The sequence below is a fragment of the Propithecus coquereli genome, unplaced genomic scaffold (assembly GCF_000956105.1).
Source record: "Propithecus coquereli isolate 6110/MARCELLA unplaced genomic scaffold, Pcoq_1.0 Scaffold404, whole genome shotgun sequence".
NCBI classification, from domain to species: Eukaryota; Metazoa; Chordata; class Mammalia; order Primates; family Indriidae; genus Propithecus; species Propithecus coquereli.
The window spans coordinates 664,194-679,859 of record NW_012149775.1 but is presented as its reverse complement, the minus strand read 5'-3'; the positions used below and the strand labels follow the sequence as shown (position 1 = coordinate 679,859).

The following is a 15,666-nucleotide window of genomic DNA, read 5'->3' as shown; positions in this document are numbered from 1 at the left end:
GTGCATGCCTGTAGTCCCAGCTACTTGGGAGGCTGAGGCAGAAGGATTGCTTGAGCCCAGGAGTCTGAGGTTGCTGTGAGCTAGGCTGACACCACTGCACTCTAGCCTGGGCAACAGAGCAAGACTCTGTCTCAAAAAAAAAAAAGCAGGTTCCCCCACTTTAGACTCACGCTGTGGCGGGATGATCTTCACTTTGATTTCTTTGGTGGCGTTGGGTGTTGTGTTGAGTGGCTTGTATTTCTTCTCTGCAGGGAGTGCAGCATCCCCTGGAGCAGCTGCAGAGCTGTGAGAGAGGAACTGTTAACAGTATCTCTGACTCACCCCTTTCTCCCTCATGTCCACAGAAGTACCCCACTCAGAAACCTGGACTGTGGTCCCTACCTCTGACGCTTGAGGGGAATAGGTTTGAGGTTGTACTTGTCAGAAACCACCACTGTGCTGGCATTCTTCTTCACGGGCACCAAAGATGGTGTCTCCAGCTCTAGTCCTGAGGAACGAGACATGGTGTGGGCAGGTGAACTCATACTCTCACCCCCTCGAATTTCCCTCCCCGTTCCCACCCACAAACATTCCTTGTATAACCCACCCAAAGCTTCTTCCACAGCTTTAACATATCACACATCAAACTATGCCACCATAAGGCTCTGGGTGTGCATGTGGCTACTGACTCTCCCGAGGCCAGCCCACAGCCTTACCAGTGGAACGGAACTTGGCGTGACTGGGTGCTGTGGTTCGAAGAGACTTGGGCTTCTCCTTTTTCTTCTCTGGGGCCTCCTCAGACCGGGTCTCAGCCTTTACTTCAGTCAAAGGTCGCTCTGGAGGGGTGGTTCGACTCTTTCCCTCTTCTTTACGTTTCTTCTTATCTTTCTCTGTTGTGGAAAAACAAAGCAGAAAAAGGATTTTGGCCGGGCGCGGTGGCTCACACCTGCAATCCCAGCACTCTGGGAGGCTGAGGCGGGAGGATTGCTTGAGGTCGGGAGTTCAAGACCAGCCTGAGCAACAGCGGGGGAGACCCTGTCTCTTAAATAAATAAATAAGAAAGAAAGAAGAGAGAAAGAAAGAAGGCAAGAAAAAGAAAGGAAGGAAGGCAAGGAAGGAAGGAAGGATGGATTTTATTTAAAATGGAAGACTGCCAGAGGTGAAGGAGACTAGGAGCACCTGAAGGCCACAGCCCAGCAGGAAAGAAAGAAATACAAGGGATGAAGGACTAAGGAGCTTACCAGCAGGCTGGGTACTGCTCTGGGAGCGGATGACAGCCATCCAGTCGCTAACCAGGACTGAGGCCAATTTCCGGAGCTCTGTAGGTGGGGAAAAAGGGTAAACCTTTAAATAAGTTTAAAATATCATGCTTCACATAACAGACAATGGGAGGTTTGAAGAAATACTGTAAAAATCAGTGCAATAAAAAAAATAACCCAGAGTTTTAGGAACATGAGATAGGCTTAAAAACCTATCTTAAAAACCAAACTGTTAAAAAATTGGAACAACGAATAGAAGAGTTGTCTTCTACTCAGGTAATTTGCAACTCCGCTGCCATCACATTAGGGAGCAGACAGACTAACATTTATTACAAGGTACGTGGATTTATATATAATTCATGCAATTATTACAACAGCCTGAAGATTTTTAAACTCCCTTTACAGACACGAAAACGAGAATAGAATTTGTTTCTAAATACATGAAAAAAATACCTTTGTAGCCCTTTCATTTTGTACTTGGCAAATGACCTCTTATCTATGACACGTCTCTCCTCGTCAACATTTCCACTTATAGACTCACTTAATAACTAACTAATCATTCAATAATAAGATTGTCATAGAACATTAAAACTTAACTTTTCAAAATAGTCACACAATTGGCAATTTCTGCACCTAAGATAACATGAACCTCAATGCATCCCCAACGCAGGAATATCCTAAAACCTTTTGGGAGCAACTGATACTATGGTCCAATGAGAATTAACTATAGTTAGGAATATAAAAAAATATATATATATTTATAAATATATAAATTTCAATATCTAAAGGAATTAAAGCAATTAAATCCATATCCAAAGAGGGCAGCACAATCAAGCCAGTTGGAAGTAGGGAACAACATACCCAATAGTAAAGAAATAAAACATGGGCAATGATTTCATGAGATCCCCTGCTATATGCTGTACTACAAATGATTACTAAAGATACTCTGAGAGATCACAAAAATAGTAAAATGCTCAGATCTAAAAGGACCAAAAAACTGAGAATACGATTAAAAGGATGAAAAGCTAGAGGATTTTTTTTCACTAAAACAATCCTATGAGTTAAGATAAAATTGGGATCCTTTATCATGGAGAGGTGTTTCCAGTGATTTCTCCTATAGCTAAAGAACCTCAGACGGCTATCCAAGCTTACATGCTCCCTCAACAAGCGGACCAAAGCCTTTCACCAAAGAACCTAGCAAACAATTCCTTTTAGACAAGAGCAATCCTGTATCTTTATCAGCTCCGATAGAACACTGCTCACTTGGTGAGAAACTAGAGTCCCGTGCTCCTGGCTTATGCCTTGGGTAGAGATAAAGGAAAGAATCTATAAAGGAGCCAGGCTTTGTCCTGTATGGTCCTTACCAGTTCCAAAACTCTTTGTCTTGGAAAAGGAAAGACTCTGTTGCTATCAAAGTTATAATATGCTCCAAGAGCCAGGATTTTGTGCATGGCCTACAGGAATATGTTTATTGACGGAACTACTAAATCTATTGTTAGGAAAACAGATATTAAAGGTCCCAGAATATGCTGTATTGATTTAGAAAAACAGAAGTAAATGACGACAAGACACTCTAGGATGATAACTATGTCCCCCAAAGAATTTAAGTGTATTCCTTTTATACCAAGTGATTTAAGAATCAGCTTCTGGTTAAAGTATGGGACATTACTTTAACACCATTTGGAACTGAGAACAGGGAACAGGGGACAAGTTAGAGGAACTAAATATTTAAAAGAAAAAGAAAAGCAAGGTGAAGTGGAAACAGGAAGAAAAGACTGAAGGGACGATCCAAGGATGGGAGAGAAATAAAGGTAATTCAGTGGAAAGAATGGAGAGAAGCCCGTGACAGAGAGGAAGGACTGACAACCCTACCTTCATCCTCACCGGACTTGCTCAGTTGCTTCACCAGTTTGGCTGTGTTGTTCTACGAGAGATGGGAGCAGCAGAAAGGTCAATGTCAGGAGGTGATTAAGCCCACTCGGAGCTAACCACCCCACAAACTCCCTCCTAATCTCTTAATAGTCCCAGAGACTAACAGTTAACCTTTCACAAAAACTTTGTAGACACAGTCTTACTTAATCCTTAGAATAACCCAGTTAGGTAGGTACAATTAATTATTCCCATTATATAGATGAAAAAACTGAGGCTCAGATATATGAAGTGCCCCAAGCCACAAACCTAACTAAAGGAAATAAGTTCAAACCAAGTCTTCTGGATTTCAAATTTCTTTTTTTTTTTTAAACCATTCTACCTCACAGGCCCAAGACTGCAGCCACAATGGAGTCAGTGAAAATTTTTTAGGTTAATCCAAAAAGGAAGAATCAGGGTTGTAAAGACTGATAGTACCTGCTTGAGATGGTCCACAGTGAGCGGTAGGTGCTGCAGGGTCAGCAGAATTTGCTGGAGGAGGGGAATGTTGTTGGTTGTCTTTGAATATGTCAGCCAATTGTTAAGAAGTTTGTAACCACCAACGTCAATAAACCTACAGGCAGGCAGGCAAATCTGTAATGCCCTTCCTGGGTTTTGAAAGTACCACATCCCATACTCCTAGTCCCCCATTAAGAACCCAGGAACCCATCCCTCCCCTCCCCTCCCCCATCTTCTAACTACATCTCCCCATTCCAACCACCGAGACCCCCCACTTACTTGACCAGTATTTCTGGTGAACGGGTCTGCAGGAGAATGTTCAAGTAAGTGCATCGACTCACCATCTTTCGTGCTTCCTTCATCAGACTGTAGGAAATGAGTCAGGGTTAGAAATGGATCAGCCAGAGTCTTATCTTTTAGCAAAAGCACCTCTAATCTGTGGAATGTCTAGATCCCTGATGACTTGGGACTTTGCTCCAGAGTACGGGAGTCACACATGCCTCTAGGATGGGAAGGATCCAGAGTGACATGAAAACCCATGGGAGAACAGAAGACAACTAAGGAGATACTAAGTCTCTGATCTGGGGAGGGGAGCATCACTGTTTCACTAACACACAGGATACATTTCAGTCTACCTACAGGTGAAGCAGCTAGCCATCAACAACTATTCCTTAGTAGTCTGTTTAAGATTGGCTTAGTGATTTGCTTTTCCCTGGAAAAGTTGAGGATTCCTGAAGGAAAATAACATTTTGGGTAAGCAGGACAAGAACTAAAACAGAACCAAAATTCTGTCACCAGGCTCCCCTGCTCTCATTCCAAAGTGTGACTCTCTTGGGACTGTGGATGTCCAAATCTCTAGCCTCCATTATGGCCTGCAAGCAAGGGGTCATCTTTTCCTTTTGCTTATCCTAAAATTACTGGATTCGAATCCTATTCTACTGACTCTCTGTTTCCTCCCCAGGATCATTCCTGTCTGCCTCTACTGCAGCCTTATTACAACACAATATCCTCTACTCACAATAAATGCAAAGGAGAGTACAGACTCACCTGAAGATCTTGGAAATCCCATCTACACTCTTGACTTCCCCATCTCGGTTAAGGAAGCTATCCAGGCCTTTAAGAAGCTCTTTGGGGTCTATGGGACCCGAACCCATGACTGTGGTTTCTAAGATGAGAGGACAAAACAAACAAACCCACAGAATGAATGGGTGGCAAGGACAGTCCTAGTATACCCATCCCTGTATTTGATAAAATACAGTGACTAATTATACAACTACACCATTTTCCAGATCAGAAAAATCAACACAGACTATTGTCAGTACTAAGAAAGTAGCCCTGGCAAGGGTGAATACATGACTGAATGGGAAGACAATCAGACTGGAGGACTGGGACAGCACACCCGTCCCTCCCTCCCAGCTACATCCTTTCTAGGAAAGTTGAATGCCACTAGATTGTATGAGAGCTGAGATTCCAAGTTCCCATGACAAGCTCAACTCTTCAAGGCATTTTTGCTTCCTAGTTGCTGATAAATTTGGCTTGAAGATAAGCCTGCAAGTGGATAAGAAGTGGGCAAATCTTGGGCTAACCGTATTGAAAGAGGTTGAGCCCTTTGTATCTCAGTCCACAAAGAGTCATAATCACCAGAAGTGGCAGGATATGTATCAGCTGAAATTGTATAGGATAAAAGAAAACAAAACCTGAAAACAGAACCCCTTCCCCTAAAGGATCTGGGGAGGAGTGGGTAGCTCCCAGAAATGGAGGCGAATGGATGCAAAGGAAATCAAGCAGATCCTCCTAAATCTTGAACAGAGTGTCACTCATGAATCAAACACCACACAAGTTTTTATTGCTGCAAAGCTAAAGGAAACCTTGGTTTGTGGTTTCAAAAGCAAAGATGAAAATCTGACCCCCTACTCCCTTCAAAAAATGACACTGTCTAAGATCCCAAGAAAAGCCAGAAACTAAAAACCATGGAACCAACAAAAACAGAACAAATAAAGCTAGAAGCTGGGAAAATTCCATTAAATTTTAAGCAGCTACTTTAGACCAGCTTGGAAAAGGAGTCAATTAAAAGCTAAACTCCCTTTTACGGAAGGGAAAAAGAAGTGTACAGCAATTTCTAGGCCAGAACGAAAGTTCTAGAGAGGTAATTTAGGATCAATATGGTTCTGACTGGGACTTTTATCCACACTGCCTCTGAACACTGGCTTCTGAGAATCAAAAAAGCAAGCCACCTTGGCAAGTCTGCACTTGGGAAACACGGCTAGCAGGAGTAGAAAGGAGGTGAGGCAAAAACAGCCTCCTGAGTCCTACATCTAGTGCACAGACAACAGACACAATCCCAGCAGAAGGGTGGAAAAACTAGTATTTTACAAAGATGACTGTATTTTGGGCAGAAAACAGGTTTCTTATAATGCAAATTAGAAACACAAACATAACAATCTCAATGTTTTAGTCCTCCCAACAAAAGGATCAATGAATTTCTAAATTTGTAGGTCCCAACAATCTAGGCAGGCAGAAGCAGATGAAAGGAGCCGCAGCACAATCTTGGTTCTAGACATCACAACCTGTGGGCTGAACACAGGGAGAGATGAGGCAAGAAATGCTGAGAAGTGAGCAAATCTAGGTCAACCGTGCCGTTGCTGCTGCCCTGGAACCTCCACGAGGACAAGTAATCTGAGGTCAGAAGAAAAAACATTCAAGCAGAATACAGGAACAGATTAGAAGTCCGTGGGCCAAATCCAAAGTGTGGTGATTCTTACACACAGAGACACACACAGGGATAAAGGAACCCTTCCCATGTAGTGGGACACTATAAAGTGATACATTTAGATACGTTAAAGGGATAAATAAAACAGATTTCCCACGTGCTGGAGACTGGAAAAGCAATGAATGGGTCCAAATACATATCGTAAGTAACAAGAGCTTAAGAAATCTAAAAAATTATCTACATATATACACACAGACACACACATCTACTAGATACCAAAGGAAAATATATGCAATTTGACAAAAAGCCTTGAGTTAAACATCCCTTCAAACCTGTCCCCCTAACACAGCTGATTCAAATCCAGAACTGAATATATATAACGTTGGAGAACTCCCTTTTGCATATCCGATTACAAGCTAAGCCAATAGGCTTGCTACCCCTACTTCTTTCAGAAACTCAAAAAACTATCACCTGAGCTCAAATGTTCCTTCACTAAGAGAACAGGAGACAAGTAAGAGAATAACCAGGCTTAGAAAAATGGACCAATGAGCACAAAGCTAAATTCTGTCCAGTACCCTCTGCTGGGAATGGAACCCAGGGACTTTTTAATTCCCATTTGTATAAACAAGAATAAAACAATAGTCAGGGGAAGCTAGGAGACAAAGCAAAAGAAATGTTAAATATCCACTTTCCACTACTAAATTTTGGAACTGTAATTGTAATTTTGTCTCATGAGCACCAATCATGTGATAAAATATAAGTGGATTTCCTCATGATGGCTTTCCTCCAGGCAGATTAGTTTTTTACTCATTTAAAATTGAGGACCCAAAGTGTCTTACAACCTAGTTTCCTTACTTTGAAACCAGTACACTTCGAAAGAAAGAAGTTCCAAGGCACTCAGGTGGAAAGGAATGAAGAGCTTAACATTCCTGGCACAGACCTACAGTGGACAAGGCAATTGAGTTGACCAGAGAAGAGAGGGGCAGTGACCAAGTGTCACAACATTACCCACTCACGATCTGGAGCCTGGAATGAAAGCTTGAGTAAGCCTCCTGGAAGCACAAATAATCCAGATTGTTTTCTTTTAATGAGCTGTTAATTTCCCTGAAGGCAGAACATACAGAAAGTGGGGGTTGGGGGAAAGCAGCCCTCTGGCCTACCTCCACCTTGTCCTAAACTATGCTTTCCTTATGGAGGATGTTGAGCAGAGCCATGCACTCCTGGCACAAGGCACTGGGGAATTTTCTACTGTTCTTACCAGAGATAAAATTGAAAGTCTGCAAAGGACACTGACTCCTGCCTCCAAAGTGAATTTTACTTGTTATTCAATTAAACAGGGTGAAAAAATACCCAGCATGCCTAGTTATTCCATATCCATCATCAATGAAACAGGATCAAATTGGTTCAGGACAAAAATTCTAATAAGCCAGAGCCCTTTTAAAAAGAAAATGATTGCAACTATTTTCTGACAAAAGGAGAAAGGCGTTCCAAGTTTACCTTAGAGGCCTTAGAATTTCTGGCAATTTCTGCTTTATACCTAACATCTTACATTCCCCTTCCTTTCCTCAGTGTTTGGGCATTCCCTAGTAGGACTCAATAGTGGACTGAATTATGTCTCTCAGGTGAATCATAAGGTCATTATCATTCTTCTAAGTAGTAAGCCCCTACCACTCAAAGTCATTTTGAAAGCCTGGTACATCACCTCCCAAAAGCTGATTTGCCTTTCAATAAGGACACAAAATCTCACACCATCCCCACCCATAGGAAAAGATCCCAGAATAGAACTCTGGCCGCAAATTACAAAGATCAGGTTCTCTGAGCTTCTCTGGATGGATTTGGTTTCCCTAGTAAGGCCTTGTTTCCCATCTCCCATGTTAAGGAAGATCTTCTTTATTAATCCCTGCTCACTAGAGATCGGGAACTCCAGAGGGTAGAATGTTCAGCTCCCAAGGAAGGTATGCTGTAGAGGCACATGGCAAACAGCTTAAAAGATTAAAAAAAAAAAAAAAAAACAAAACCAAAGAACTTGTGGTCAATAGACATGTGGAAGAGTCCCTCCCATCCAATCTGTTAAGTATTGAGAATGCACAGCCAGTAGAAAATTAGCCCTAAGTCTCACCCAAATTACCACAGGACAATTGTACAAAATGGCTTTCCAATTCTGCCTATAATCTCCATACTTCAACGCAGGGCTTTTAAAAAAATAAAAAGTATATGTAAAGTCCAATAAAGATTTGACTTTGAAAAAGCTGGGGGAAGAAAGATAAGAACCGGATACCCAATACCACCCTCAGATAGGGCATGGCTTTTGAACATGCACCAATTGCCACAGCACTCCACGACTTGAAAAATGAAGAGGACATTTTTTTCATTAATGCTTTTAAGGAATTTCTTTTAGAAGGGAAGGAAAAAGAAATTCAAAATAGGTGGCTCTTTGGAAAAAAGAAATGAAGGTTGTGAAATGTAATACCAGAAAGGTTTTGCTTACCAGAAACCGTAGCTTGATTCCCCCTGCCTTGAGTTTACAACTGCCGCCTCCTTTCCTAAAGATTCACTTTTCATCCTAGTACCAATGTACAGGAACTAAGCAAGTGGAGAACGTGATACAGCACTGAATACAAAGAGTTTACCCCAAAACCGAGAAGTGGGAATAAGGGCGATTTAGAAGAAAGTCCTAAAGTACCCACCTTCCCCCACAAAGCAATCAAATGCAGGAGGCCCAAGGACTGGGTCCTGAACAAAAATGGCACATTTCAGTGTCATTAGGCCCCATTTGTCTCCAAGTTACTCGCGTAAGCCCTTGTGTCTTACCCATTTTCCCCTACACACATATATATGTACACACAGGCTCACACACACACACTCCCCCAAAAGCCTCCCAGTCTTATAGTTGAGAACTGCGTTTTTTCAACTCTGGCAACCAAAGTAGGGAAAACTTCCAAGCAGTTGTGATGAAGTGAAGGGAAAATAAAAGCAACGGGCTGATTGTTAAATATAAAAACAAGAGCTACCCAAGGAGATGGACAGCCTCAATACCTAATTCCTATAAACTTTTATCCCTTCAAGACAAAGGCTTTAAAAGATTGTATCTAAAGAAAGTAAGGAAAATGTCTTCTCCTGTTCTTCTCCCTAGCAGCAAGGAGCACAGGGAATCCAGAAGGCATCTGCTCAGGGGTGGAGTTTCAAGAGGGTGGAGTGTGGAGGAAGAAAGCTGATTACATCACCTTTCAATGCTGCTCCTCCCCCTTGACCAAGTTTCTAGGGCGGCCCTAAGCTCTGGATGGCAAAAGGGGAAGAAAAACAACAAAGAAGCAGGGACGCCATTTTGTAATGGAGAAGAGGACTCAAACTTTAAAAAGGCACCCGGCTCTGCCGGTAGCTTCGGCTACATCATAAAACACCTTTTTAGCAAAAAAACAAAAGCCAACCCCCCATCCTGAATAATCTTTGATCAATTTTGATCAGTTAAGAGCGTAGAGAAAATTAAAGCAATTAAAATATTAAAAAGAACAATTTTCTGAGGGGAAGAATTGAATTTGCAATTGAGGTTCAACCTGCTACCATCGACCACCCCCGTTCTCCCTACAGAGGAAAAGGGGGAGGACTTGGACCCCTCTCAACAAATAGGGTTGAGGTGGGAGGACAGGAGAAAAATGGGTCAAGACACAACCTGCAACGCCGCTTGGAAGACAAAAGGACAAGGAACGTCGCCATATTGAAGCAGGGAAGAAAAAAATTCCTTTTAACGACACAAATCTTTTAGAAAGCTAGCATTCAATTGCACTAAATGGCTTTTAAAAATTATACTCCTGAATTCCACATTTCCCAACCTTTCCCACCTCTATTTAACTGTATCCCCCACCCAAAAATATCAAGTTAAAATGTTAATCACTTTTTTGCTTTTAAATAACCTATGCAATCTGCAACAATTACAAGACATTCTTTACCTCCGCAACTATTTTGTATGTACTGATCCTAAGATTATATTTTGCCCTAAATTAAGTGTCTTGCAATCTTTATTCCTAGATTGCCACCTATTTTAACACACAAATATACCCCAAGCAAATTACATTAAAATTGAGAGTATTTAACAATCATTTAAAAAGTCATAGCCAGCTACCATTTCTCTCTGCCCATCTCCTTACCCTGCAATCTTTATGTACAGATTGCTTATTTATCTAGCAAATTGAAAGGCGCCCTGCTTGTCTCACACACAAAGAAGTGGGACTTCTGGGCCACAAGATCCACCATCTTTTGTATGTGAGCTCATTAACCCTTTTGAAGACTGCTGCTAATCAGAGGAAGGCAACCGTTCCTCCTTATAAAAAGCAAACACTTATGGCTTTGGCAGTCTGGAAATTGTCTGGATTACCAAGGGTTAACCGTCAAAATCCTCATTTGCTGGCCCTCCCTCCACCCTCTCCTTGCCTGCTCAGCAGGACAGGGACAGGTGGTAGGGGAGAGAGAACAAGACTGTTTAGACCCATAGGCCCTTTTTAATGGAGATTTAAGTGACCGGATCGGTCCTTCTCCAGTTCTATATTTGTTCTATGGTCTCATTTCTTCCTCTCACTACTTTTGGTTTCACAACGGGAAACGTTGATTTCTTGTTGCAAGGCTGGTTTTTGAAAATTCGACACTTACTATCCAATATTTTTGCGACGTCAGCACCTCGGGCTCAGGGGGGAGGGGGTAAAATTTTGGAGGAAAAAAAAACAACCAACCAGGACCCAAAATTCAATTATTTGGGGGGCCTCATTGGATCAAAAAGTCTCTTAAAAAATAAAGGCCAACTCAGTATTCATTACCCCCCCCACCCAACTCCATTTAGGGAGGGGGGTCGAAGAAAAAAAATTCTGAGTGGATTAAAAAAAGTAAACGCTGGATAAGTGAATTTGCGTGGGTTTGGGAAGGGAGGGTGGTTGATTATTTTTGAAGTTATGTGGTGACGGTCCTTCGGCCACAGATTTCAAGTCCCAAGCAGCGTGGGCTGGTGGGGTGGGCAAGACAGGTGGGAAGGGGCAGAAGACACAAGTGGTTGGGCTGGTGGCTGCTGATTTCCCTTTCCCCCCTCTCAGGATCCTTTCAAGGGCTTAGATGTTGCTGCGGCTTGTTTCTGTTTTCCTCGTGGCCGGCCTGTCTTTCTCCGAGAAAATTCAAACCTGGGATAAAAGGAACACAAGGGAGAAAGATGTAATCAGTACAGGCTGCTTTAAAACACCCAGAAATACCACTTTTGTTGTCCCTAAACACAACTCCATGTCACAGCCGCTTTATACAAGCCGAGGCTCTCAACCGAACCCACCCGTCTAACGCTTCCCGGTCCAACGCTCTCCGCAAAGTTTTGCCCTTTACACGACAACATCCCCAAACTTACCTCTAAACGAACCCCAGAATGGCGGCTGCCGGCTCGGGTGGAGTCTTTTATACTCGGACGCCGCCCAACGCGCCCAAACGTGCTAGTGAAACGCCCCTGTCGCGAGACGTTGTGCGCGAGGCGTGAGCTCATTGGTCAACCCGAAAGACAATTCGGCAGCTGATTGGCTACCAATCTTTCGCCTTCGCTCGGTCCCTTCCTCCGGCTCCCACTTCCGCCTCCTTCCTGCCCCGCCGCGTCGTGAGCGCGTGACCAGAAAGCCTGGCACCTCCTTTTTCTCTGCTTCCACCACTTCCGCCCTCGAGAACGGTTCTCACCCCGGGTTGGTAGAAAAGTGCCAGCGCATGCGCACTGGATGGATCCCGGTCAAAATCGCCTTCAAAATTGAGTAAAAGGCAAGCTCTAAATATGGGATCTAAGAGTCGTAGCGACTGGTCCAGGAAAAACGCAATTTTGAGGCCTAACTTGATTGTGACGCAGTTAAAATTAGCTTCTACCCACGGCCCCCCTCCCATGCTTCCGTCCTGACGCAAACGCGGGGCCGCCTCCCGCACTGCAGGCTTGTCCTCGGCCCTACCTTAGTCAATTTCATGGAGCATGCGCAGTCACCTTTCCGGCCATTCCTGCGCTGGGTGCACGTCTCAAGATGGCGGCCTGCGCGGTAAACACTCTGCTCAGGCGGCTTCCTGTCCTTTCGCCCTTCGGAAGTGCCTACGGAGTTCAGGTAACTCCTTGAAGGACATTCTGCACAACCCCAAGTTAGTTATACCTTCCCTAGGTCGTCATCCCACTGCCAGTAGTCCAGGAGCCGAGATCTTCCCAGGTGCTTATGTCTTGGCTGTCTGGGCAACACTTTACTTCCTGAACACCTCCCCACCCCATACTGTGCGCATTTTCTAATTCTTTGCTGAGAGCTAAGAACCAGGGTTAGGTGTCATCCTTTTCACAGATTACCATCTCAGCAAATTAGCTACGTGATGGAATTGACTCCTTGGTCATACACATCCCGCTCTTAACTATGTAGGTGGTGTCTAAATCTGGGGTGTCCTTGGTTTGAGAAACCCTAATTTCTAATAGCCCTGCCATCTCCCAGTAAAATCAGGATGCATTCTCACGACCTGGGAACCAGTTTCTCAGCTCTCTTTACCTTACTAAATCACTTTCTTACTGGAGTTACGAGAGCTTAACTCAGTCCTTCAGATTGAGGTTACCCTCTAGCCTCGAGTACTTACCACTGGAGGTTCTTGGTGGGACAGGGCGAGATAGGAAGGCTTGCCCAGCTGCCACTCCCTAAAGTGGGACTGAAGAGTGGTAACAGGTCGCCGCAGAGTTAATAACAGCTCTGGTGACTTTAAAGCTAGCGTTAGGACTCAAGTTTTGTTTTGCCTTGTGGAATGATGACCTTTAGCTTTTTATAAAACCGGGCAACTTAGTGACTGGGGATTGGATTGATTTGGATACTCACTCTATGCATTCCCTCCCACCACACATCTTAACGTCCCAGAAGCTAGACATCCTCCCTTTCCTTTCTCCTTCCACCAGACTCAGTTCATATCCAGAAAGCACAAATTCCTTCCATGTACCAGGTTTTTTAATTGTCTTCTCAAATAAAATTGCTTCCCAGTCATCTAGCCTAGTTATCCTGTAACATTAGCTTCTCTTTCAGAATCCAGTTGGAAATAGAGAGAGTGGTTGTTGATTTACATCGATTTAACCCCAACAGAAATACTTTGTATATATTCCTGTTATATTCCATTAACACAACGGGCATACATTCTCCCTCTGTGCAAATTGTGATAAGCAAAAGAATTGAGGCCGGGTGCAGTGGCTCACACCTGTAATCCTAGCACTCTGGGAGGCCGAGGCAGGAGGATTGCTTGAGCTCAGGAGTTCGAGACCAGCCTGAGCAAGAGCGACCCTGTCTCTACTATAAGTAGAAAGAAATTAGCCAAACAACTAAAAATAGAAAAAATTAGCCGGGCATGGTGGCGCATGCCTGTAGTCCCAGCTACTTGGGAGGCTGAGGCAGGAGGATCGCTTGAGCCCAGGAGTTTGAGGTTGCTGTGAGCTAGGCTGACGCCACGGCACTCTAGCCCAGGCAAGAGAGTGAGACTCTGTCTCAGAAAAGAAAAAAAAAAGAATTGAGTCCTTTTCTTGAACTCATTCTTTCATTGTTTTCCCTTCCTTATAGGTTCCCCTTCGGAGTCTCTGCACTGAAGCCCCAGCTGAGAAAGATTCTTTGCCCCCAGTTCCCATTTCCCCTTATGCAGATGAACCCTGGAAATACCTGGAATCAGAAGGTAACTCTAAATGGGGAAGGGGAAGGTCATGTAGGGTTTGAGGTAAGTGGACAGAGCTACCCCCTATACTTCCACCCAGGAGTAACCTTGTGAGGTTTTTCATTGCAGAATACCGGAGCCGCTATGGTTCCCGCCCTGTCTGGGCCGACTACCGCCGCAACCACAAGGGCGGCATACAGCCACAGCGCACTCGAAAGATGTGTATTGTGAGTTTATGAGGGCGGGATGTGGAGTGCGGGTGGAGGCCACAGCAGCAGTACCACTGAACTTTTTCTGACACGGCTTTGAACATCTGTAACTGCTGTTTTTTTCTCTCCACAGCGTGGGAATAAAGTTGCTGGGAATCCCTGCCCCATCTGCCGGGATCATAAATTGCATGTTGACTTTAGGGTAAGGAGAATCTTTTCTCTTTAGGATAGGAGAATAAGGATTTGGAGCGCCTTTGCAGTGCTGAAGAGATTACTGTAGGCACCCCGCACTTCATATCCCAGAGCCCTTACAGTCCATTTCGCAGTAACTATTTTTGGCATTATAAAAACATCCTTCCCTCCAGCCTTTCCATGTCCACTGTGGATTGTACTAAAAAGCTTTATTCCATGCCTCTGAAATTTACAGTGTAAATTGCTATGTAAGAGAAATGCCTATTTCTAATAAGAGAGCAATACCCAAAGGTTCATTTACGTAGCTATCACAGTTATTAGCAAGTATATAGGCCAACTTTTTCCCTGAGGTTTTCTTTATTTTATTGTCATATTGATGTTCAGTGGCATGCTGGAACCTGGGGTTGGAGTTGAGGTATATGCACCAAGGTAGAGTCTAATTACTATTTTTTTCTGTTATTTTTCCTTTTTTTTTTCTTCTGCACTCCAAATGCTTCTTAATAGTAGACTGTATTTTTTTTTTTTTCCAAAAAGCCTTCAACATTGTGAGAAGGACAGGACTTGCTCAGGACAGAATTCGAAAACATTATATAATAACAATGATACTAGGAAAGTATTCTGAGCTTGCAGTAAAGGTATTAGACCAGAAGCTGTATGGCTTTAGATTTCAAAGGCTGTCTCCCACACACACACACACACAAAAGCTATATTGCTGGCTGGTCATCAGGGAAGTGGGAGGGCATTTGAGTATCAGCAGATGGGGCTGTCTGACTGCTCTACAGACCCTTCTGACACAGGTTATAGGGGAGTCCCATAGATCACTTCCCCATTTCAACTATATACAATTACTTACAAAAAGAGGTTATAACCAATTATATAAACAAGGGGGAGAGAAAGATTATACATTGAGTAGTGCAGGTGTTTCTGCCTACCATTCGACTCCACAAATATACCTGCTTTTTCCTCAAGGGTCTCATTTCCTGTGATGAGTTTGCTGGCTGAGAGTCATTCTATGTAATTAAAATGTAAAATTGTTCTTAGTCAACATATACATTATGTTCATCATTGCTGTCGTATTCATTAATCATTTATACATGCACACTGCGATGTCATTTTCTGGGATTACCAATGACCATCCCCAGTCGTTTGCCTTACTGCTGACTTTAGAATATAACCCTGCAAAAGAGCTGTCATTGTGCATCACAGTGACAGAATATGGGATGTGCCTGTGAAATGGTTGAAAGGCCAGGAAAGGAGAAAAGTTTGCTGGAACTTGAAGAAGGGGTAGCATCTG

At 43.4% G+C, this 15,666-nt stretch overlaps 2 protein-coding genes across 2 annotated transcripts in view; one reads left to right on the top strand and one right to left on the bottom strand.

Moving 5' to 3' along the window:
• The window catches only part of PPP1R10 (protein phosphatase 1, regulatory subunit 10), a 17,777-nt gene extending 5,465 nt beyond the window's left edge, over positions 1 to 12,312 (bottom strand). The window contains exons 1-10 of the mRNA XM_012652912.1: positions 12,270 to 12,312; positions 10,960 to 11,477; positions 4,653 to 4,770; positions 3,885 to 3,971; positions 3,585 to 3,720; positions 3,111 to 3,162; positions 1,221 to 1,298; positions 696 to 869; positions 382 to 487; positions 171 to 283 (exon numbers count right to left, since the gene is read on the bottom strand). Of these exons, the coding sequence (XP_012508366.1) occupies positions 171 to 283; positions 382 to 487; positions 696 to 869; positions 1,221 to 1,298; positions 3,111 to 3,162; positions 3,585 to 3,720; positions 3,885 to 3,971; positions 4,653 to 4,759 (853 nt within the window). The 5' untranslated portion in view covers positions 4,760 to 4,770; positions 10,960 to 11,477; positions 12,270 to 12,312. The remainder of the gene's footprint in view (positions 1 to 170; positions 284 to 381; positions 488 to 695; positions 870 to 1,220; positions 1,299 to 3,110; positions 3,163 to 3,584; positions 3,721 to 3,884; positions 3,972 to 4,652; positions 4,771 to 10,959; positions 11,478 to 12,269) is intronic.
• The window catches only part of MRPS18B (mitochondrial ribosomal protein S18B), a 6,428-nt gene continuing 3,059 nt past the window's right edge, over positions 12,298 to 15,666 (top strand). Inside the window, exons 1-4 of the mRNA XM_012652902.1 lie at positions 12,298 to 12,416; positions 13,884 to 13,992; positions 14,101 to 14,198; positions 14,314 to 14,385. Of these exons, the coding sequence (XP_012508356.1) occupies positions 12,339 to 12,416; positions 13,884 to 13,992; positions 14,101 to 14,198; positions 14,314 to 14,385 (357 nt within the window). The 5' untranslated portion in view covers positions 12,298 to 12,338. The remainder of the gene's footprint in view (positions 12,417 to 13,883; positions 13,993 to 14,100; positions 14,199 to 14,313; positions 14,386 to 15,666) is intronic.